The 24,274-nt window shown below is 46.8% G+C and overlaps 1 protein-coding gene across 3 annotated transcripts in view; it reads left to right on the forward strand.

Moving 5' to 3' along the window:
* Positions 1 to 24,274, forward strand: part of WDR70 (WD repeat domain 70) — a 372,583-nt gene that overhangs the window by 273,557 nt on the left and 74,752 nt on the right. For all 3 annotated transcript variants that reach the window (XM_073681819.1, XM_073681803.1, XM_073681812.1), the window contains exons 12-13: positions 2,314 to 2,398; positions 4,380 to 4,518. In XM_073681819.1, the coding sequence (XP_073537920.1) occupies positions 2,314 to 2,398; positions 4,380 to 4,518 (224 nt within the window). The remainder of the gene's footprint in view (positions 1 to 2,313; positions 2,399 to 4,379; positions 4,519 to 24,274) is intronic.

A 24,274-nucleotide genomic window follows, 5' to 3' on the forward strand; every position in this document is an offset into this window, starting at 1 on the left:
TCCTTCTTGCCTTCGTTCCCTTCGTCCTGCCTACCTTCCTTCCTTCATCCTTTCCTTCTTGCCTTCCTTACTGTCTTCCTTCATCCTTTCCTTCTTGCCTTCCTTATGGTCTTCCTTCATCCTTTCCTTCTTGCCTTCCTTACTGTCTTCCTTCATCCTTTCCTTCTTGCCTTCCTTACTGTCTTCCTTCATCCTTTCCTTCTTGCCTTCCTTACTGTCTTCCTTCATCCTTTCCTTCTTGCCTTCCTTACTGTCTTCCTTCATCCTTTCCTTCTTGCCTTCCTTACTGTCTTCCTTCTTGCCTTCCTTCATCCTTTCCTTCTTGCCTTCCTTCACCCTTTCCTTCTTGCCTTCCTTTCTTCATCCTTTCCTTCTTGCCTTCCTTTCTTCATCCTTTCTTTCTTGCCTTCCTTCCATCCTCCCTTCCACTATTTATGTTTATTCACATTTATTTTTGTGATTTTCCCAAGTTTAAACCTGAGATGGCAGTTTAAGATTAGTACAATTTAATTAAATTATTGATATGTGTAAATTAAACATTGGCCTACCAAGGTGTGAAATTGAACAATGCCTGAGCAACTCAAGGGCAGACCAAAGTGTGAAAGTAAACAGTGTCCACAAACTCAATGCACTGCCAGTGTCTTAGGTAAACTATTCCCGACCAGTTCACCTCCCCTCGCTGTTACATTTGTAATTGTGTATTTTTTCATGAACTTTTTTGTTCAGAATAGTCACTATTTTTTTCAGACATATTCTAAATAATTTGATCAAACTGTCCTTTTTTTTTTACAAAAATGTTTTATGGTGTCACATATGTCTTGCATTGGTGACCTGTTTTCATGCTTCGGGGGTGGACTTTGGGATCCTGAAAAATGCAGCAAAACCTGCTTTTTTTGGTAAGCAGCTTCTTTACTACCAAGAGAGCAGGTTTTGCCTGCAGAAAAAAACGCAGTAAAAACTCAACGTGCGAACATAGACTTAGGATGGGAAGCCATTAACATCAGAACAGCAGCTCTGGGGGTGATTCTGACATCCAATTCCAACAATTCCACAAATGACCATTTCAGTTCCTTACAACCTATAAAACTTTTGGAAACTCTGTTGTTCAGAATTACTTGGAACAGTGAAATAAATCCTGTTATCATTGGGAGGTTTGTCTTTAAAGGGGTATTCCCATCTACAAGATCCTATACCAATATGTAGTAGGTGTACAAATAATAATAGCAAATACCTCCAATTAGAAATGTAGTATAGTTCTTCTGATTCGCTATGTCGCTTACCCCATGTGCAGGGCATTGCAGTAGCTTAGGTATCCATGGTTACAACCACTAGCAACTAACGGTCACTATCTGAGTGGTTGTAACCATGGATACCTAAGCTACTGCAATTCCCTGCACATGGGGTAAGCGACATAGCGAATCAGAAGAACTATGCTACATTTCTAATTGGAGGTATTTGCTAAGATTTTTATTACACCTACTACATATTAATAGGATCTTGGAGATGGGAATACCCCTTTGAAGCTATTTTTCTCTGCATTTAAGTTACTATGGCTGCGCCGTAGCTCCATGCAACAGAGAAAGAAGTGATAGAGGGGACAGAAGAAATCAAATCTGCGGCCATTACATTTCCAGGATCAGTGTGAACCTGTACCGATCATAAAGTGGCGTCATATATTATTATTTACGGAAAAATCTAAATATCCCTTTAAAAGTGATGTCGTTTTTTTTAAGGCTCCATTCACATAGATTTATCGTACAAAAGGCTGACACTTGAGGTCGCCGTGTTTTCCAGTTTTCATGCCAAAAAATAATGCCACTTGCTGCTCTTCTCCCGCTATCACATCAGGTCGGACCTCCTCTGGTGCAGGTGGGAATTCAGCTCTAAATGTCTAACTTGCAACCAGAGCTGAATTCATAGTTCTGCTGCTGATAATGCTGAACAGTCGGCAAGCTACATACTGAGCTGACAGTGCGCCAACAGTATCCTGCTGGAATGGGAGATATTTCTGCCTGGAAGCTAATAGCAGAATTTAGGATACAGCTCTGGCTGTGAATGGAGCATTGGATTGGACCCAAGATTGGTACAAGATATGGAAAGGAAAGCACTTGTGAGGAGACATCGTGCTCCGAAGCTCCTGGATTGTTGATGACACTTATTGCTGAGTTATTGCATTTCTTCCACTTGGCTATACGCCTCGTCCTGACGATTTCTCCCCATGAAATTCTGTTTTGCAGAAGAATTGTTTTATATTGGTGTAAACGTTCCGCCTTTTATTCTTACTGTTCTGTTTGGTTCTTTTCTACGTTCCAGGAGACGACACTTTAAAGACATGGGACATGAGAAACTTTAAGAAGCCCATCCACGAGGCCTCCGGACTGCCCAACTATTTCCCAATGTATGTATTCAGCCCCGGCACTGCCGATATGTCACCGGTGTCCACCTGGTGGAGGTTAAACTGCAGCGACCACCACCGATCAGTAGATCAGGGTCCCGGCTTCTCTCCGCTTTTCTCAGGGGTCAAATGAAGACTTTATCTGCTCGGCTGTTTTCGAGCTGCCACTGTGGAGCCAGTGGTGGTGCGTTCTTAGCCCTGCTGGCACCTTGTCCTGGTTATGGTTGGACAATACAGCTGACCGGGTATTGGTGGCGTATGCCAGTGATACCCCCTCAATATTTGTGATAGAGACAACCCTCTAAAGAGATTATTCTGTGCGAGGTGTCGTCCTGCCGTATATTAGTGACCACAATCTCCACCTGTACAGTAATCATCCACGGCTACAAGGGTGGAGATGTCCACCGCTACTGCTACTACGTGCTCCTGTCTCCTGACCGCTGCCCTTCCTCACTTGCCCCCTATAGAAACCCACCCGTACACAGATTTATGATTGGGGTCTGCAGTATTATACAGATTCAGCTTCTACAATGTGGCCTGCACTGGTTATAGAGGAGCGTGGGAATTACTGTGAGATCTGAGTAGCGGTGACGGCGTCAATTCTGTTCCTCCTCCAAATTTTCCTTCCTTTGTACTTTCAATACTTCATTTATGTCTTGTTTTAGCCATACTTTTCTTTCTTTCCTTCTTTGTCTTTCTATCTTTTTTTTCTCTTTCTTTCTCCCTCCCTCTTTCTCTTTTCTTGCTTTCTGTTTTGTTTCTTCTTTTTCTTTTTCCTTTTTTATTTCTTACCTTCTTTCTTTCTTTTTTCCTACCTTCCACCACACATAGCTTCCTTCATTTACTTATTTCTTTCCCTCATTTCCCATTCTCTTTCCTGTCATGCCTTATTGGTTTATTCATTTCTTTCCGTCTTCCCTACCTTCCATCCATCCTTCCTTCATCCTTTCCTGCCTTCCTTCCTTCACCCTTTCCTTCTTGCCTTCCTGCCTTCCTTCATCTTTTCCTTCTTGCCTTCCTTCCTGCCTTCCTTCATCCTTTACTTCTAGCCTGCCTTCCTTCATCCTTTCTTTCCTGCTTTCCTTTCTTCAGCCTTTCCTCCATCCTCCCTTCCTTCATCCATTCCTTCTTGCCTTCATTCTTGCCTTCCTTCCTACACCCTTTCCTTCTTGCCTTTATTCCTGCCTTCCTTCCTGCTTTCTTTCATTCTTTCCTTCTTGCCTGCCTTCCTTCATCCTTTCCTTCTTGCCTTCCTTCATGCTTTCCTTCTTGCCTTCCTTCTTGCCTTCCTTCCTTCACCCTTTCCTTCTTGCCTTTATTCCTACCTTCCTTCCTGCTTTCTTTCATCCTTTCCTTCTTGCCTGCCTTCCTTCATCCTTTCCTTCTTGCCTGCCTTCCTTCATCCTTTCCTTCTTGCCTGCCTTCCTTCATCCTTTCCTTCCTGCCTTCCTTCCTTCATCCTTTCCTTCCTGCCTTCCTTCCTTCATCCTTTCCTTCTTGCCTTCCTTCCTTCACCCTTTCCTTCTTGCCTTTATTCCTGCCTTCCTTCCTGCCTTCTTTCATTCTTTCCTTCTTGCCTGCCTTCCTTCATCCTTTCCTTCTTGCCTGCCTTCCTTCATCCTTTCCTTCCTGCCTTCCTTCCTTCATCCTTTCCTTCCTGCCTTCCTTCCTTCATCCTTTCCTTCTTGCCTTCCTTCCTTCACCCTTTCCTTCTTGCTTTTATTCCTGCCTTCCTTCCTGCATTCTTTCCTTCTTGCCTGCCTTCCTTCATCCTTTCCTCCCTGCCTTCCTTCCTTCCTTCATCCTTTCCTTTTTGCCTTCCTTCGCACATTCCTATATCCTTTCCTTCTTGCCTTCCCTCCATCCTCCATTCCTTCCCACCTTTCTTCACCCTTTCCTTCCTTCCCACCTTCCTTCATCCATTCCTTCTCCATCCCTCTCTGCCTTTATTCATTCATTCATTCTTTTTTCTTATTTCCTATAGGACAGATTGCTGTTTCAGCCCTGATGATAAACTCTTGATAACTGGGCTGTCAGTTAAGAAAGGAGAAGGCAGCGGGAAACTCTTCTTCTTCAACATGGTGGATTTCAAGAAAGTTTATGAAATCGCCGTCACGGAAGCCGTGAGTTTCTAATATCGCATTTCATACTGTCGCTTTATGTCATGGTCTCGTGGCTTTTCGGGGCTGATTTTGCCCTCCGGGGGGCGCTGTGCATCTTCTCTTTGGGTTAGATTTATGATAATATTTTGGATGTTTACAACTTACGAAAATGGTGAATGTCTATCCCTTTTTACCCTTTTATACCGTTTATCTTTCACGTTAAGCTCTAATAGGATCTTAGGAGGTTTTAGGATGGTGATATGAGGACAGACCCTCGGCTGTGGGGTCCACAGGACATCGGATGCACTTTTCTTGGAGGTTCCTCTTCTCTGTATTCAGGTGTTGGGTTTGGCCTTTCTGTGAACCTCCTGGGTAATGGAAGCTCGGAGGGATTGTTTAAGGATCACCGATCTGTTTGACATTCCTTCATAAATAGGCCTCTCCTTGTCTATCTTGTCCATATTGAACCGTTCAAGTTGCCGCAGAAGAAAATCCTTTTGTTTTATGTGCTGACCCAACGGCTTTTATTGAGGTAGCCATGTCTGGATCTCTTCTTGTGGGACCTGTCAACAGCGAAAAGTCCATTTTTTTGTCTCTTCATTATTTAGTTTTTTTTTGTTTCATTGTTTTTTTTTTTTTTTTGCTATTTTCTATCATCCGCATCTCCTAATGCTGCATGTCACGATTTTTCTCAGCTTAGTACTGCCTGCAAGATATTCAGCTTATATACACCGTCGGTGCTACCATCCACACTACAGTCATTGTGGCCATCAAGTAATCCATTAATGCTGCCACACATTGTAAAATGAATGCCGCCACCTATATAACGGACAGTCCGTGCCGCCACCCTACATGCAAACAACCCGCAGTACAGATATGCTACCACTTACATACAACTAACGCTGCCAAAAAGAAAACTACCTACAGACAACACAAGTAATACCGCAACCCCTCCTCAATATACTTCATGCGCTACCTAACCCAGGGTAGTTTGTCATCCCATACACCCTCCGTCAGTACTGTTGAAGGGATTGTCCTCTGGTCACTGTAACCCCTTTTGAAGTACAGACATGTGACCACTGGAGGTAATCGCCGACCATAGTGTTTTTAGGTTGAAAGTGCACAAAAGTCCATAGAGTTCAACCTATAACATGTCAACCCAGAAGAAGGCAAAAACTCCATGAGGCAGACACTTGTATTTTTTTGTGAATCAACCATTACAATATCATGTGGCATAGAGTTTAGTAGTCTCACTGCTTGTACTGTAGAGAATCCATAGTCTCACTGCTTGTACTGTAGAGAATCCATAGTCTCACTGCTTGTACTGTAGAGAATCCATAGTCTCACTGCTTGTACTGTAGAGAATCCATAGTCTCACTGCTTGTACTGTAGAGAATCCATAGTCTCACTGCTTGTACTGTAGAGAATCCATAGTCTCACTGCTTGTACTGTAGAGAATCCATAGTCTCACTGCTTGTACTGTAGAGAATCCATAGTCTCACTGCTTGTACTGTAGAGAATCCATAGTCTCGCTGCTTGTACTGTAGAGAATCCATAGTCTCACTGCTTGTACTGTAGAGAATCCATAGTCTCGCTGCCTGTACTGTAGAGAACCCATAGTCTCGCTGCCTGTACTGTAGAGAACCCATAGTCTCGCTGCCTGTACTGTAGAGAATCCATAGTCTCGCTGCCTGTACTGTAGAGAATCCATAGTCTCGCTGCCTGTACTGTAGAGAATCCATAGTCTCACAGCTCTTATAGTAAAGAATCTGCGTCTGTGATTATCATTAAACCTACTTTTCTCTAGACGTAGACGATGTCGCCTTGTCACAATCACAGGCCCAGGTGTAAAAAGATCATTATACATATGTATCTTATTACCATATACATATGTTTGTATATGGTAATAAGATAACACCTAAGCCTTCGTTTTTATAAACTGAATAACCCCCAGTCTGATAACCCGTATTCATCTTCTGCGGCTCACCCATTCCATTAATAACCTCAGTCGCTCTTTTCCCCCCTTTCTAGTTCAGCTATGTCCTTCTTATATACCGAAGACAAAAACAAGTACCATGACCTTACATTTATCTACATAAGAATTTAGTTACCATTTCTCAGCCCAAGCCTCCAGCTTACATAAATCCTTCTGTAATATTAAATTAGCCTCCTCTGTGCTGATTACCCTGCGGAGTTTAGGATCATCTGCAATTATTGTAATTCTATTCTGTATACCCTCTACAAGGTCATAAATAAATATGTTAAAAAGAAGAGGGCCCAATACTGACCCCCGTGGTACCCCACTGATAACTGTGACCCAATTCAAGAGTGTTCCATTAATAACCACCACCCTTTTGTTTCCTATCACTGAGCAAGTTGGTACCCAGCCACACATATCCCCTCCCCTCCCCCCCAGTTCTATTATTCTCATCCATCCTGCAGTACTCGGAGGTGTCTACCATCCGTCCTGCAGTACTCGGAGGTGTCTACCATCCGTCCTGCAGTACTCGGGAGTGTCTGCCATCCGCTCTGCAGTACTCGGAGGTGTCTACCATCCGTCCTGCAGTACTCGGAGGTGTCTGCCATCCGCTCTGCAGTACTCGTGGGTGTCTGCCGTCCGCTCTGCAGTACTCGTGGGTGTCTGCCGTCCGTCCTGCAGTACTCGGGGGTGTCTGCCTTCCGTCCTGCAGTACTCGTGGGTGTCTGCCGTCCGTCCTGCAGTACTCGGGGGTGTCTGCCTTCCGTCCTGCAGTACTCGGGGGTGTCTGCCTTCCGTCCTGCAGTACTCTGGGGTGTCTGCCTTCCGTCCTGCAGTACTCTGGGGTGTCTGCCGTCATTCCTGCAGTACTCGGGGGTGTCTGCCGTCATTCCTGCTGTACTCGGGGGTGTCTGCCTTCCGCCCTGCTGTACTCGGGGGTGTCTGCCATCCGCCCTGCTGTACTCGGGGGTGTCTGCCATCCGCCCTGCAGTACTCGGGGGTGTCTGCCATCCGCCCTGTAGTACTCGAGGAAGTTTCTGCTGTCTGTCCTGCAGTACTCGGGGGTGTCTGCCGTCCGTCCTGCAGTACTCAGGGGTGTCTGCCATCCGTCCTGCAGTACTCGGGGGTGTCTGCCGTCCGTCCTGCAGTACTCTGGGGTGTCTGCCGTCATTCCTGCTGTACTCGGGGGTGTCTGCCTTCCGTCCTGCTGTACTCGTGGGTGTCTGCCATCCGCCCTGCTGTACTCGGGGGTGTCTGCCATCCGCCCTGCTGTACTCGGGGGTGTCTGCCATCCGCCCTGCAGTACTCAGGGGTGTCTGCCGTCCGCCCTGTAGTACTCGGGGAAGTTTCTGCCGTCCGTCCTGCAGTACTCGGGGGTGTCTGCCGTCCGTCCTGCAGTACTCGGGGGTGTCTGCCATCCGTCCTGCAGTACTCGGGGGTGTCTGCCATCCGCCCTGCAGTACTCGGGGGTGTCTGCCATCCGCCCTGCAGTACTCGGGGGTGTCTGCCATCCGCCCTGCAGTACTCGGGGGTGTCTGCCATCCGCCCTGCAGTACTCGGGGGTGTCTGCCATCCGCCCTGCAGTACTCGGGGGTGTCTGCCATCCGCCCTGCAGTACTCGGGGGTGTCTGCCATCCGCCCTGCAGTACTCGGGGGTGTCTGCCGTCAGTCATGCAGTACTTGGGGTTGACTGCCCTCCGTCTTGCAGTACTCGGGGGTAGAGAAGAAGGCATTTAGTAGATCGGCCTCTCTCTCCTGCTTCTCCACCGTTTCACACAGATTATTTTTGAGGGGCCAACACTACCATTTTTCAGTTTTCTGCCACACAATGCAGTACTCTTAATGCCTCCGGCCACCCCAGTACTCTTAATGCCTCCGGTCACCCCAGTACTCTTAATGCCTCCGGCCACCCCAGCACTCTTAATGCCTCCGGCCACCCCAGCACTATTAATGCCTCTCGCCACCCCAGCACTATTAATGCCTCCGGCCACCCCAGCACTATTAATGCCTCCGGCCACCCCAGCACTATTAATGCCTCTGGCCACCCCAGCACTATTAATGCCTCTGGCCACCCCAGCACTATTGATGCCTCCGGCCACCCCAGCACTATTGATGCCTCCGGCCACCCCAGCACTATTGATGCCTCCGGCCACCCCAGCACTATTGATGCCTCCGGCCACCCCAGCACTATTGATGCCTCCGGCCACCCCAGCACTATTGATGCCTCCGGCCACCCCAGCACTATTGATGCCTCCGGCCACCCCAGCACTATTGATGCCTCCGGCCACCCCAGCACTATTGATGCCTCCGGCCACCCCAGCACTATTGATGCCTCCGGCCACCCCAGCACTGTTAATGCCTCCGGCCACCCCAGCACTATTGATGCCTCCGGCCACCCCAGCACTATTGATGCCTCCGGCCACCCCAGCACTGTTAATGCCTCCGGCCACCCCAGCACTGTTAATGCCTCCGGCCACCCCAGCACTGTTAATGCCTCCGGCCACCCCAGCACTATTAATGCCTCCGACCACCCCAGCACTATTGATGCCTCCGGCCACCCCAGCACTATTGATGCCTCCGGCCACCCCAACACTGTTAATGCCTCCGGCCACCCCAGCACTGTTAATGCCTCCGGCCACCCCAGCACTGTTAATGCCTCCGGCCACCCCAGCACTGTTAATGCCTCCGGCCACCCCAGCACTGTTAATGCCTCCGGCCACCCCAGCACTGTTAATGCCTCCGGCCACCCCAGCACTATTGATGCCTCCGGCCACCCCAGCACTATTGATTCCTCCGGCCACCCCAACACTGTTAATGCCTCCGGCCACCCCAGCACTGTTGATGCCTCCGGCCACCCCAGCACTGTTGATGCCTCCGGCCACCCCAGCACTGTTGATGCCTCCGGCCACCCCAGCACTGTTGATGCCTCCGGCCACCCCAGCACTGTTGATGCCTCCGGCCACCCCAGCACTGTTGATGCCTCCGGCCACCCCAGCACTGTTGATGCCTCCGGCCACCCCAGCACTGTTGATGCCTCCGGCCACCCCAGCACTGTTGATGCCTCCGGCCACCCCAGCACTGTTGATGCCTCCGGCCACCCCAGCACTGTTGATGCCTCCGGCCACCCCAGCACTGTTGATGCCTCCGGCCACCCCAGCACTGTTAATGCCTCCGGCCACCCCAGCACTGTTAATGCCTCCGGCCACCCCAGCACTGTTAATGCCTCCGGCCACCCCAGCACTGTTAATGCCTCCGGCCACCCCAGCACTGTTAATGCCTCCGACCACCCCAGCACTCTTAATGCCTCCGGCCACCCCAGTACTATTACTGCCTCCGACCACCCCAGTACTATTAATGCCTCCGGCCACCCCAGCACTGTTAATGCCTCCGGCCACCCCAGCACTATTAATGCCTCCGGCCACCCCAGCACTATTAATACCGTCTGCTACCCTTGTATAACCCACCTTCAGTTTAAATAATGCCACCACCCCTATACAATGAATGCTGCCTCCAACCTTCAAAATAATTAATGCAGCCACACACTACAATTAATGATGCCACTCATCTTCAGTATGATTAATGCTGCCTCCCCACCACTAAGTTTTTCTCTATCCACCTTCAGTACAATTAATGCCGCCATCCACCCTCATTAGTTATTATAGTGTGACATAGTACAAATAAAGTACGATGATAGGAAGTGGCATAAAAGATTGGGGGGAGTCTGTGACTAGACCACCCCCGTAATGAACGTGCGCCTGGCGATCTACGGTGGCACCAGTAAGGTGGTTGATTACCTGGCGCACTGGAGTATTCATGTTTTTTCCTGAATTTTGGAGTTTTTGAGCGTTGTGCACAGTAAACCTCCCCATGAGATGCTGCTATGGGGGCTTCACAAGCCGAGGTGTAAGCGGGGGGAGAATGTAGAGTGCGGACGATGCTCGCTGGCTGCTTCCAGGTGACCTTGACCGTGGCTTCCCGGGATTGCTGTTAGCACTGGATGTGACGCCGTCAGACCGCACTGGGTCTATTAGTAAATGGATGGCGCGGCCTCCACTCACATGGAAATTAAAGATCTGGAGAGCTGTCAGTCAGCGTCCTGCCTGCATTGATCGGTGATAATGGGCTCGTAGCTTTCTATCGACCCTCTGCCTCGCCCGGACCCCCCGCTGCACTGTGCTGCCAAGGATTCATGCTTTTATGGATATCAGGTTGAAAAAAAATGGTAAAATAATTTCAGCTTTCCGAAAACTAGCTCACTTTCCGATCCTCAGTTAACTCATTCCGCAGCCATCAGTACACACTGCTTCACAGAGGCTATTGAAGGCAATCAGTGCAAAATTTTTGATGAAACCCAATTGCAAAATTTTTTTTTTTTTTTTTTTAAACAAAAATACAAGTAAATAATATTCTCAAAGGTGGAAAACCCCTTTAAATTCCTATATGGATTTTAATTTAAATGCATGTATTTTAAGCCTAGAAATCCCATTGGATTGTATTATAAAATGTCACACCGCTTGTCTTTTAAGGCTCTTTTGTTTCTTTATACACTGCTGGCTGTAGAATGAGTTAACTGAGTATCTATAAGAGAGCTCTTTCTGGCATGGAGTTTGTAACTCATTGATCTGTCTTTTTTTCTGAGCTCCTATCAGTTGGCCAGCTCATCTTTGATGTGGTCTGTGAGCCATAAGCCATCACCGAGGAGGTCAGAAAAAGACAAAAGAATTTTTTTAGCAGAATGAGCTCACTAACAGAATCTCAGATAACTCATTCAGCAGTAAGTAGAGCCTGGAAAAAGGGAAACGGTCAAACATTTTTATGGGACACAATTTCAAGAATTATTTTTAGCCCAAAATACCAATTTAAGAAAATAAAGATGTTTATGTCGCAGCCATAAAAAGTCACAAATTACGTAAAATTCTATATTCACTCGCGTCATTTGCTCTCCCCATGGTTTCTGGTGGACAACCATGCTTAAAAAGTTGTGCGCAATTTGTGCCAAATTTATCATTAAGTGGCGACACTTGTAGAAGCCGAGAATTTGTGAGAACACAAAAAATTTTTGTGAAAAATGTGGGCCAATTTGTAGCTCATTAGTGCTGCCAAAAAGCGAGGTCATGGGGGAAAATAAAAAAAAGTTTGAGGGGGGGGGGGGGGAAACTTTGTCCTGGTCACACATAAATAGACCCTTACTTGCGAAACCCTTCCCCTCCCCCCCGTCTCTGCTTCCTGATCACTTGGTGCCGGCAGGCGATAATCTCAGGGTAATATTGTGTTATCGTCCTGGGACAGAAGCCACCGCACCTGCTGCGGACCATGGTATGCCGCCGGTATAACCTAGGAAGGGAGCAGTGGCGGAAATCACTTAGTATGACGGTAGAATCAGGACCGGCGGTAATACAGCTCATGTTGTGCCTTTCAGGACTGTAGGAAAGCTGGGTGTGTGGCCATACTGGTCTGCAGGGGACAGAAAAGCATCCTAGGATTAAATCCATACTATTTTATTGAAATATAAAATGGTCAAATTGAACAAGAAATTGCAGTACCACATGCAACCGTTGCACAGGGGTGGCGCTCTTTTTTTTGGAAGAAAGCAGCCATGTTTTCCTTATGCTACATATAGGGTTATCCCTTTTAGTTTACAGGTCACCAATGATCTGAAAGGGAACTGGGAAGAAAGTGTTCAGTTCTCCTACAGCACTCCCGCAGGTGAGTCGAAGTATTGCACAGTTCTCATAGAAATTGATGAGCTATGATCATGCTGGGTCCTCCAGAGGGAGAGACACTCTATGTAACCATTATCCAGTCTGATGTGGAAGCAAGTGTTTAGTTCTCCTACAGCACTCCCGCAGGTGAACCAAAGTATTGCACAGTTCTCATAAGAATAGATGAGCTATGATCACGCTGGGTCCCCCAGAGGGGGAGACGCTCTATGTAACCATTATCCATTCTGATGTGGAAGCAAGTGTTCAGTTCTCGTACAGCACTCCCGCAGGTGAGCCGAAGTATTGCACAGTTCTCATAGAAATTGATGAGCTATGATCACGCTGGGTCCTCCAGAGGGGGAGACGCTCTATGTAACCATTATCCATTCTGATGTGGAAGTAAGTGTTCAGTTCTCCTACAGCACTCCCGCAGGTGACCCGAAGTATTGTACAGTTTTCGTAGGAATAGATGAGCTATGATCACACTGGGTCCTCCAGAGGGGGAGACGCTCTATGTAACCATTATCCATTCTGATGTGGAAGCAAGTGTTCAGTTCTCCTACAGCACTCCCGCAGGTGAACCGAAGTATTGCACAGTTTTCGTAGGAATAGATGAGCTATGATCACACTGGGTCCTCCAGAGGGGGAGACGCTCTATGTAACCATTATCCATTCTGATGTGGAAGTAAGTGTTTAATTATCCTACAGCACTCCCACAGGTGAACCGAAGTATTGCACAGTTCTCATAAGAATAGATGAGCTATGATCACGCTGGGTCCTCCAGAGGGGGAGACGCTCTATGTAACCATTATCCATTCTGATGTGGAAGTAAGTGTTTAATTATCCTACAGCACTCCCACAGGTGAACCGAAGTATTGCACAGTTCTCATAAGAATAGATGAGCTATGATCACGCTGGGTCCTCCAGACGGGGAGACGCTCTATGTAACCATTATCCATTCTGATGTGGAAGCAAGTGTTCAGTTCCTCTACAGCACTCCCGCAGGTGAACCAAAGTATTGCACAGCTTTCGTAGGAATAGATGAGCTATGATCACACTGGGTCCTCCAGAGGGGAAACGTTCTTTGTAACCTCTATACATTCCGATGTGAAAACAGAATAGGACACCCATCTATTAAAGGGGTTGTCCAGGAGTCGAAAAACTTGGCTGCTTTCTTACCAACCCCCTGCTCGCAGCTCTGCCTCATTCACTTCCACCAAACAGGTGTGGCTCATTTTTTTTTTTTTCCACATTTTCTACTGGGGTGTAAGAAAATGGGTTTCCTGCATGTCTGTAGGGTTCGGCTGAGTTCGGAGCTGATCCGCGGCTTGTCGCTGCGCCCCCTTTTTTCGGCGCAGAGCCTGCAGAAAGCGTGTCTTTTCAGTCTGTATTCCATATTTAGCCGCTCGTGAAAGCCTCTCCTGCTATTTCCCTTCACTTCCTTTCTCCTGAAATGTAATCCGTTTTTTGGGATATGGACCCCTGCCAGGCCAGGAGGAATGCACATACACGAATAAGTGGAAGGTGCACGTCGAAGCCGCTCTCTTTGATGATCTGCCACTTGTTAGCCGCTTCTAAAATGTCCTGCCAAGTGAGGCTGAGCTCGCTGGATGCCTCATCGCAGCCATTCCACCTCTGCTCTCGACTCGTGGGGAAAACAAAACCTCCATCTAATATTGAGTAATGGGTATGTGAACGGGCCGGAAGCACCCCGTTGTGTATAACGGAAGATGTTCCCCGTTGACCCTTCTCGGACGTTGGTCTTCGGAGCAGTGCTCGCCTCGGTTCGGCTCTACATTAATCTCCAGGAGTCACTTGAGCACCCAATGTGCAGACATGTAATAGCACCGAGGCGCGCGTCCACATACCATCCCCGGCGCAGGTTTCAGCACTGCTCTGGGGGGTAATAACCGAGTGAATCACTGACACCATATTGCCTCCTTATTTACAGGCTGCATCATGTTCCCAAAATGGTTCGTGCACTAAGCCGAAGTCTCCTGTTTCACAAATATTTGGTGCACTGAAAGTACAAACCCGTCTTCAATATCAAAGTGACCTTGGAATGGAAAACTGGAGCTAAAACCTGAACTGCTTGCAATTCAGTGACATGAATCCGCCGTCTGACCGCATGCTGATGTGTGTAGTCATCTGCAAAACGGGGACGCGTGCGGCCGGCCGTCTGACTATAAAAGGGGCTGATCGTCCTAGAACGGAGACTTCTGCAACTTTCTAAAGACACTTGGTTTCATTTTTTTGGAACCATTTTCCAGATCTCTGCTTGCTGTAAGTGAATGGGTAAATTCTTTCTTTACATCTGGAGATTGAAAATGTCCACAGATCTGAACTTCTCGCAGCTGATGGTTTGTTACAAGGCATCAGCACAAGTCTGCGAAGTCTAGTAAGTTGGCTTTCCATTTCCCCATTTCGGCCCATTCGATTTGACACTTATCAGCTGCCCAGAAGAAGAGGGCTAAGTGTTGCTTTTGGCCAAAAATCCCTTTATCTATGGTGGTTGTCATTCAATCACAGCAAGCAGAGATTTTGAAATTCATGACGAGTGGATGCCCAAAGGTGTTTGAAAAATTGTTTTGCTTATACTGGAATTTCGCTATGAAGAATTTGCCCCCTCTGAATACCTCCACCCAGTGGTGATCCCACAGGGTAAGTGCCACTCTCCATCCCAGACAATCATATGCAGAAATGGGTTGTCCATTGCGTCTGTGACAACGCAGCATTTCTTCTTAATTATCCAGACATATAAATTCAGTAGGCCAGGAGCCATACACCTTTAATTTTATGTTGACTTTTGAATTTGTGTTCTTCTTTTGTTGATCAACACAGATTATTGTTTGTATAAGCCTGAATGTTGATCACTTGAGTTGATATTTGGTAATTGATGAATGGCTGTCATTTACATCTTATATCAGCAGTTACAACGTATCGTCTGCTAGTTTTTCAATACAGTGACTCAGGATCTTTGAACAATGGATGTTTGCTAGATATGTTAAATAGCATTGTAGGGTGTTTGCCAGTCAACCTTGGAGGATGAGCTGTGGATACTTGAGCCCTGTGGAATAATATCATCATCCCTTATCCTTGACCTGTGGTTATGTGCTTGAAAGGACAATTGTGAACTATTTAATGGGCATATGCCTCTGTATCAAGGAGACTGTATAAAAACGGAGCCAAGAGAGACTCTTCAGCACAGTAACCAGGACACATGGCTCCATCAAGAGGAATACAGACCTGCTCCATTGACTATCACTGAACTTTCAGAGGCGTTATGAGGAAATCCAGGTTGGGACAATCAGGTCCCCTGGCCACACACCTCACTGCTCTATTCCCGGCTGGCCAGTGGCAGAGTGAGACTCTGTAATTTTGCACCACCTTGTGTATTTGCTGGGACTGTTCTATCTGTTTGGTGGTTCAATAAACTATTGTCACACTGTTTTACCCTCACCCTGTGATGTCTGAGTAGTATTACACCCACGTCTTCACCACGTTTTCAAGTGTTGTGACACTGTGTATCAAAGAGAAAAACTTTACAAGAAGAGTAAAGGAAAGTTTTTGAAACTTTTTTACAACTTTTTTTTTTTTAAACTGCTGTTGTGTCTCACCTGGTGAGGTAGATCCTCAAAGCCATTGGTCCAGATGAACAGTCTATGTGGAGCACGGACAAATGATGTTGGTGCAGCAGGTTGGTTCACGTAGCGGAATGTCATCAGGACCGTCAAGCGGGAATCACAGGATCTGATGAAGCAGCCACGTGGAAACGGACTAGACTCAAAGAGGAGCCAGTGATGCAGAGCTGAGTTTTGGTACAAGAAGTATAAAGGCAGAGCTGGTCTGGCGACGTAGCAGAATTAACTCCGTATGGAAGGTGAAACATAGCTAAATTGCACAGTGATGCGGTAATTAAGCACAGATAAGTCCATTGCAGAGCTGGGAGCAATATAGCAGAGCTGAGTTTGTCACAGAGTCCAATGCTGAACTGGCAGTGGTACAGCTCAGTTTGTAAGTCCAAGGCAAAGCCAGCCAGCAGTGTAGCAGAGTTTCCCAGTGATGTATCACTGCTGGAAAGCAGGAAGGTGATCCACGATAACTACCTGAATACTTAGGCGGTGGCTCTGTGCCGGAGCTGGCCTGTAAGCATGCCCTCATATCAGTGACGAAACAGAACGCACAGAGGAACAGAGCAAAGCGAGTGCGGCAGGAGAAGGCGCAGAACCCGGCACTGGAGCCAGGACAGGTGAGTAACACCCCATCACAAATTTACAGGAAATCTCATTCTCCGCTGGACATATGGACTTTTCCTTATCGGAAATATGGGCACCGCTTAGTAAGACCCCCCGGCTATTTCCATAGCTCCCAAAGGCTGTAATGGAGAGACCGCCTGACAATCCTGGGGAGCGTAGCAGTCAGAACCCGCAGTCATCAGATTATTATGGAAGACCAGGAAACCCTTCTTATTTTTCATTTTCCTCAGCCGCTCCCTGCATACAGTGCTATCATTGAGCTCTCTGCATGAGCAGTATGCATTGAGCTCGTGAGCGCCCTCGAGTGATGATTGTAGGAAGCAAGAATTTTATCATTAAAAGAGTTACAAAGTCATTAAAAAAATTGATAAAAGATCCTTCCTGGAACACCGCCACTCTCCCATCCCGACGCTTCCCAAATATGAAGCCGCCAGACCACCCCCTTAAGAACCAGAATCCTATATTCTCAGGTATCAAGTAGAAAATTCTTGCAAATAAAATAAATAATAAAGTAAAATCGCACTAATAATAGAATCCTGTGAAACTTCTCGAACTGAGAAAGACCTGCACAGTCTCTCGGGATATTAATGACTTTTCTGGAATATTTCCCCTTCCAGGATTGCGGAGTCCTCATTGATCCCTGTTCTGTATAAATGATCTCATGCCGCTCGTGACCCCCGCATGTTGTTACAGGTCTGCAGTACTTTGGATTTTGGTTATTTTTGGCCCCGGCGAATACTTTCCATGTGTTGTATATTATCTAGCATAGTAGGGCTCTTCTGCCTGTCTCACCTAATGAGCTGAAATAGACATCATCTCTGCACCCAATGTTCAGTCCTGGGATACAGAAGAGTCCAATCTACAGGTAGTACCCTCCAGAAACAGCGCCACACCTGTCCACAGGCCATGAGTGGCACTGCACTTCAGCTCCATTTAAGTAAATGGGAAAGATCTTCAATGCTGCATACAACCTGCGGACAGGGTTGGCGCTGATTTCGGAGAAAAAAAAAAAGCAGCAAAGTTTTCCTGGAATAAGATGCATCATAATCTGAGCAGTTTGCGTTATTTGAGCCGCGACCTGTCAGAGTCCTATATGTCGTGTACCAAATGCTAAAATGGGCACTAGTGACATTGTGAGGGCACCGCCGTTCAGCAGCTCTTGGACTGCTCGTTACTCCGGTGACCTCCGGCTTGTCACTTGCAGAAATCGTCGCTCTGACCTTTTCGGCGGCGCACACCTGACATCTTTATGCCGTTGACAGAGCGCAATTGTTTCTTTAACCCTTTTACGTTTTTGTAGGATTTCATGACGAGTAACTGGATATTTTACCATTCAGTTGAGCCTTGTGCACACACGGGGGGAGGAGGTTTTTGCGCAGCAGGTTGGGCACAATTTGCATATTTAACCTCCAGTTCACCGCCAGTTACGGCTCCGGGTCAATAGTTATAATTGTGGCCCGGAGCTAAAGAAGGATCTCGGCTTCTAACTTGATTGATTCTGCGGAGCGAGCGGTTTCTCATATTTGCTGCCTGCATTTTCTCAGGACTGACGGCTTCATGTGTGTTTATACTGCGCCATAGTATATCAATCCCCATTCCTGGTGTCTTAACCCCTTCATACCCTGACGAATTTTAGTTTTTGCGCTTTCGTTTTTTTATTACTCTCCTTCTTCCATGAGCCATAACGTCTCTTTTTCATTTACAATCAGTTGAGCCATGAGAAGGATTGTTCTTGTGTTCTTGTGTTTTTTATTTTTATTGCCACGGCGAACTGTAGATTTTATTGGCACCATTTTGCAGTACATAAGACATTGTGATTGCTCTCTGATTTTGTTTTTTGAGGGGGTGTGGATGCAGGATGAGTGAAAAGCGCCATTTATTTATTTTTTTTGCTGCATTTACTGTATTTAAAATGTCTATTTTGGTGGACTGGACTTCCAACAAATGCGGTGATACCAAATATGTGGGGTTTTGTTGTTTTTTTTTGGGGGGGGGGGGGGGGTTAGAAAAGGAAGGAGAAATTCAGACTTCTATATTTTTTTATATTTTAAAAAACGTAACTTTTTATTTATTATTTTTTATTTTTTTGTTTGCATTAATTTTTTTCAGTACTTTTTTATTTGACTATACACTGGAATGCTTCAGCATTATTTATCATTTTATTATTTTTTATCTATTTTATTTTTTATTAATTTTTATTTTTCTATTTTATTTATTTTTTATTTATTTTGGTATTTTTATACCTTTTTTATATTTTTCATTTGTTTTTATTTATTTTTTTTTAGCCCGCCCAGTGGACTTGACTATACTATGCAATATTTCAGAATTGTTTTTTATTATTTTCTATTTTATTTTTCATTATTTCATTATTCATTTATTATTTATTTTTTTTTTCTTTTGTTTTTATATTTTTGGTAATTTTTTTTTTTCATTATCTTTTTATTTATTTTAGTCTCCCCAAGGGACTTGACTTTACGCTGGAATACTTCTGCATTGTTTTTATTATTTTTTATTATCTATTTTTTTTTTTTTTTTTGTTATTTATCACTTTTTATTATTTATTTTGTCGTGCATTTATTTATATATTTTTTTTATTTTATCTGTTTTATATATTTTTTTATTTTAATCTTTTTTTTTTTTAAGTCTCCCCAGGGGACCTGACTATACACTGGAATACTTAAGCATTACAGTATGTTGTAAAAGTGACGTAGGATGTACTGGTACGTCCTACATAGGCAAGGGCTTAAAGGGACACTCTCAATCTACATTTAGTCTGTGCAAACGTTAAGTATTTGCAGCAGACATTTCTGCTTTAAAAAAAAAAAAAAGGCCATTTTTTTGCATGCTTTTTTCTTCCCAGTCATTTGAATAGCTGAAAAACGCTGCAAAAACGGTTAAAAAATAATTGAGATGCGGCAGATATGAAGCTGCTTCAAATCTGCGCTGAAAAAATAAGCAGCATGTGCACGAAACTTCAGGGAGTTTAATTCACTTTGCTGGGACAGTAAAATGCTGCATTTTTCGCAGACAGTATATTAGGAGATTGTGCGGTGATTCCGCACGTCTTTGATGAGTCTTGGCGTGTAGTATCAGGGCTGGTAGATGTGCGGCCGTCCTCTCCGCCTGTCAGAGCGGCGCTCAGCTGTAATCACACGGGCTGGCCGCCGCTGTCAGCATGTTGTTTGCACGCTCACGATCTGCACAGCTGACAGGTCTCTCGTCTCCTCCCTGTGACTGGTCAAGTGCAGCAGATAAGACACGCAATTCAAGCAACACATCACAAAATCACAAAGCAGCGGGGCAGACATGACGCCTGGCGCTGCATCACAGAAAAGACGCTTTTATTTTTTTTCTATCACTCAAAAATAGCTTCACTTTTATACCATTCCTTTCTTTATTTTAGTAGCAGAAGGATCACATCCTGACTAGTGTTGAGCGAGCATGCTCGACACTACTCGGTACTCGCCCGAGCATCACGCTACTCGGGATGTTCAGCGAGCACCGAGCATTTCCGGGTTGCTAGGGTCTCCGCCCTGCATGTTTGGCGCTCTTTACAGAGCCAATGAACATGCAGGGATTGCTAGCCAGTCACTGTAATGCTGCAGCCATGTTGGTTGTGGGCATTACAGTGATTGGCTGGCCGCACAGCGTCACCTCGAGTATTTAAAACCGGGCGCCGCCATCTTGGACACAGACGGCCGGGATCAGCTAGTGTAGGGTCAGTGCTGCTGAGCTAGGGAGAGATTTATACTGCGAAATAGTTAGTGTAGGGTCTCTAAAGTCTGCCAAATCAAACAAACAGTCCTTCTTAGGACTAATATCCATGCCAGATATCAGGCAGGCGGGCTGTATAGGAGACGCAGTGGTTATACCAGCAAACGCTGCATTACAGTCCTGTGTGCTGCTGCTCAAATTGCTAGAATTAGCTCCAGGTCTCGGGGGCCAGGAAAAATCCTTTTTTTTTTCCATCTAAATCCTCTTTTTTTTTTCCCTCCTTCACACTGTACAAATACCCATCTTATTAACCTTTTGGTGTCCCGCCCCCCCAAAAAAAAGTGTGTCTGTGACAGTTCAGACACAAATATATCTGTTTAAAAGAGTCTGGTGTAGGCCAGAGAAATAGAAGTGTGGTTTTGCTGTTCCACGGTTCAAACCTCTGTATTATCCACTTTTGGGCCATTTTTACCTAAAAAAAAAAAAAACAGTTTGTCGCTCACTGTTCAGCCGCAAATATATCTATTTAAAAGAGTCTGGTATACACCAGTAAATTATAACTGTGGTTTTGCCATTCCACGGTAAAAAATCAATATTATCCTGCTTTTGGTATTTTTTCCGTAAAGAAAAACAGTAATAGTGTCTCCCTGATTGTTCAGACACAAATATATCTGTTTAAAATAGTCTGGTGTAGGCCAGAGAGACAGAAGTGTGGTTTAGCAGTTCCACGGGTCAAATCTCTGTATTATCCTGCTTTTGGCATTTTTTGCCGTAAAGAAAAACAGTAATAGTGTCTCCTGATTGTTCAGACACAAATATATCTGTTTAAAAGAGTCTGGTATACACAAGTAAATTATAACTGTGGTTTTGCCGTTCCACTGTAAAAAATCTCTATTATCCAGCTTTTGTTATTTTCTCCGTAAAGAAAAACAGTAATAGTGTCTCCTGATTGTTCAGATTGTTTAAAAGAGTCAGGTGTAGGCCAGAGAAATAGAACTGTGGTTTTCCTCTTCCACGGTTCTAATCTCCTTGTTATTACCCTTTTTCCATTGATAGTGCGAGTGTAAAGGCCCCGTCACACTTAGCGACGCTGCAACGATCCCAACAGCGATACGACCTGTCAGGGATCGTTGCTGCGTCGCTATGTGGTCGCTGGTGAGCTGTCAAACAGGCAGGCTCACCAACGATCAGAGGAGCAGCGACATCGTGGAAAGAATCTTTCCACGATGTCCTGCTCCTGGTTACCAGCCTGCTGAAGCAGGAGCAGGCTGGTAACCATGATAAACATCGGGTTACTAGGGGCACACGCGCACCTAGTAACCCATTGTTTATCATGGTTACCACTCTGCTAGGGTGAGCGGGAGGTTACCGCTCAATTTAGCAGGCTCGTAACCTTGATAAACAACGGGTTACTAGGTGCGTGTGCCCCTAGTAACCCGATGTTTATCTTGGTTACCAGCCTGATCGCTGCTCCCGCTGGTCACACACAGCGATGTGTGCTGACCAGCGGGAGGGCAACGACCAAAAAATGGTCCAGGACACTTTGCAGCGATCAGCGACCTCACAGCAGGGGCCTGATCGCTGTAAAGTGTCACACATAGCGACATCGCTGGTGAGGTCGCTGTTGCGTCACCAAAACCGTGACACAGCAGCGATCTCGCTAGCGATCTCGCTATGTGAGACGGAGGCTTAAGCTATTTTACTTAATTTACAATGGGCAAGGCGCGTGGCAAGGGACTTGGAACTGGACGTTCTGGTGATGGTGCGTGCAGAGGACGGGGCCGTGGCCAAGGTGAAAATGTGCCACAACCAACAGCCACATCTTCTCGCTCCCAGTTCTTGACCGAATTACTAGGGAAGCACAGAACAACACCAGTATTGCGAACTGATCAGTGTGAACAGGTTATTAATTGGATAGCAGATAATATTTCCAGTTACCTGGGCACCACCACCTCCGGTCTGTCTTCCACACAGTCAACTCTTAGTAGCCGTGAGTCTCGACCGCATACTCCTCCTCACCCTGATGCTCCTTCCTCCCACCATGCCGAGTGTCGTCAGACAGCAATTGATCCCACAGTTGGACACTCTGAAGAGCTGTTCACTGGTCCATTTCCAGATTTGTGCCCTTCGCCTGCTTCGCTTGAAGTGGTGGAAGAGGAGATCCCATGTAGCGATGCCCAAATATTTGAACAGCCACGGCCACAGGAAGTCGACGCTGGCAATTTGTCACAAGAGGTGGACGATGACGAGACACAATTGCCAAGAAGTGAGGAGGAGGATCGTGGTGCGCAAGTGGAAGAGGAGGAGGTGGTGGATGATCTAGTAACTGACTCAACGTGGCAGGAGGACACGCAGAGCGAGGCCAGCAGCACACAGTGGGAGGGAGTTAGAGTACCCCAACAGGCAGGAAGAAGCAGTGTGGTGGCCGCACACAGAAGGCGGGCAATAGTTCTCCTTAACACCAACACGAGGGACGTTGCCAGTACAACCTGTAGGTCTTCCAGAGTCTGGAATTTTTTTAAAGACTCTGCTGATAACCCCAAAAAGGCCATTTGTACCACCTGCCATGCCAGCATCAGCAAGGGTGACAAAACTACCAGCCTGACCACCACCAGCATGATCAGGCACATGGCAGCAAAGCACCCGACTTTATGGGGCGAACCCCAGGGTCCACGACCAGTGTCAGCGGGTGTCACCACTGCTTCTTCTGCTGTTGTGCGTGTAATAGAACCCCCTGTTGTGTGTGCAAGGCAATCCCCTGTCCATACTGCATGCAAAGATGCCCCCTACTCTCAGTCTTCACTTGTCATGGCAGTTTCTCAAGAAACAGCATCAACGTCCACGTCCACGTCCCACCGCAGCGTTCAGTTGTCCATATCCCAGACCTTTGAACGAAAGCGGAAATTCGCAGCTAACTCCCCACAGGCCACAGTCCTAAATTCGCACATTTCACGACTGCTTGCGTTGGAAATGCTGCCTTCTAGGCTGGTGGAGACGGAATCCTTCCACAACCTCATGGCGGTCGCCGTCCCTCGGTACTCGGTCCCCAGCCGACACTATTTTGCCCGGTGTGCCATCCCCGCACTACACAAGCACTTGTCCCAAAACATCTGCCGTGCCCTCAACAACGCAGTTACTGGGAGAGTCCACCTGACAACGGACACGTGGACAAGTGCTTGTGGCCAGGGACGGTACATCTCCTTGACGGCACACTGGGTAAACATAGTGGAAGCCGGAACCCAGTCGGACCTTGGGACGGAACACATCCTCCCCACACCGAGGATTGCGGGCCCTATGTCAGTCAGAGTTGCCCCCACAGTGTACAGCTCCTGCGCATCATCCTCCTCCTCCTCCTCATGTTCAGCCTCCATCTCAGATATCACCACATCAGTTACAAGCTGGAAGCACTGCAGTACTGCCTCCGCCAAGCGGCAACAGGCTGTGCTGAAACTCATAAGCTTAGGTGATAAACCTCACACTACTTGTGAGTTGTGGACAGCTGTGAAAGAGCAGGCAGATCTGTGGCTGAGACCGCTGAACCTACATCCAGGCATGGTCGTGTGTGACAATGGCCGTAACCAGGTGGCGGCTCTGAGACGAGGCGAGATCACACACGTACCATGCCTGGCTCATGTACTTAACCTCGTGGTTCAGCGGTTTCTTAAATCGTACCACGAGTTGCCAGATCTGCTTGTGAAAGTACGCTGCCTGTCAGCTCATTTTCGCAAGTCGGCTACAGCTTCCGCCGCCCTTGCTGTGTTGCAGCAGCGTTTGCAGCTTCCGTCACACCGACTGGTGTGTGATGTCCCCACACGTTGGAACTCTGCCCTCCACATGTTGCAAAGGATTTGTGAGCAGAAGAGAGCAGTTGTGGAGTACCAGCTGCAACAAGGCCATCGATATTCAGGTCAGACTCCACACATAAGACCTCAGGAGTGGACCTGGATGTCTGACATATGTACCATCCTGACAAACTTTGAGGAGCCCACCAAGATGGTGAGTGGCGATGACGCCATCATTAGTGTCAGCATCCCACTTGTCTGTTTTTTGCAACGCTCTCTGCAGAGAATTAAAGAGGAGGCATTGCTGCCAGAGTATGATGAGATGGATCAAGAAGCCGTAGCGGG

Source organism: Phyllobates terribilis, unplaced genomic scaffold (genome assembly GCF_046119375.1).
Source record: "Phyllobates terribilis strain yellow unplaced genomic scaffold, ASM4611937v1 Scaffold_1__5_contigs__length_1240528914, whole genome shotgun sequence".
NCBI classification, from domain to species: Eukaryota; Metazoa; Chordata; class Amphibia; order Anura; family Dendrobatidae; genus Phyllobates; species Phyllobates terribilis.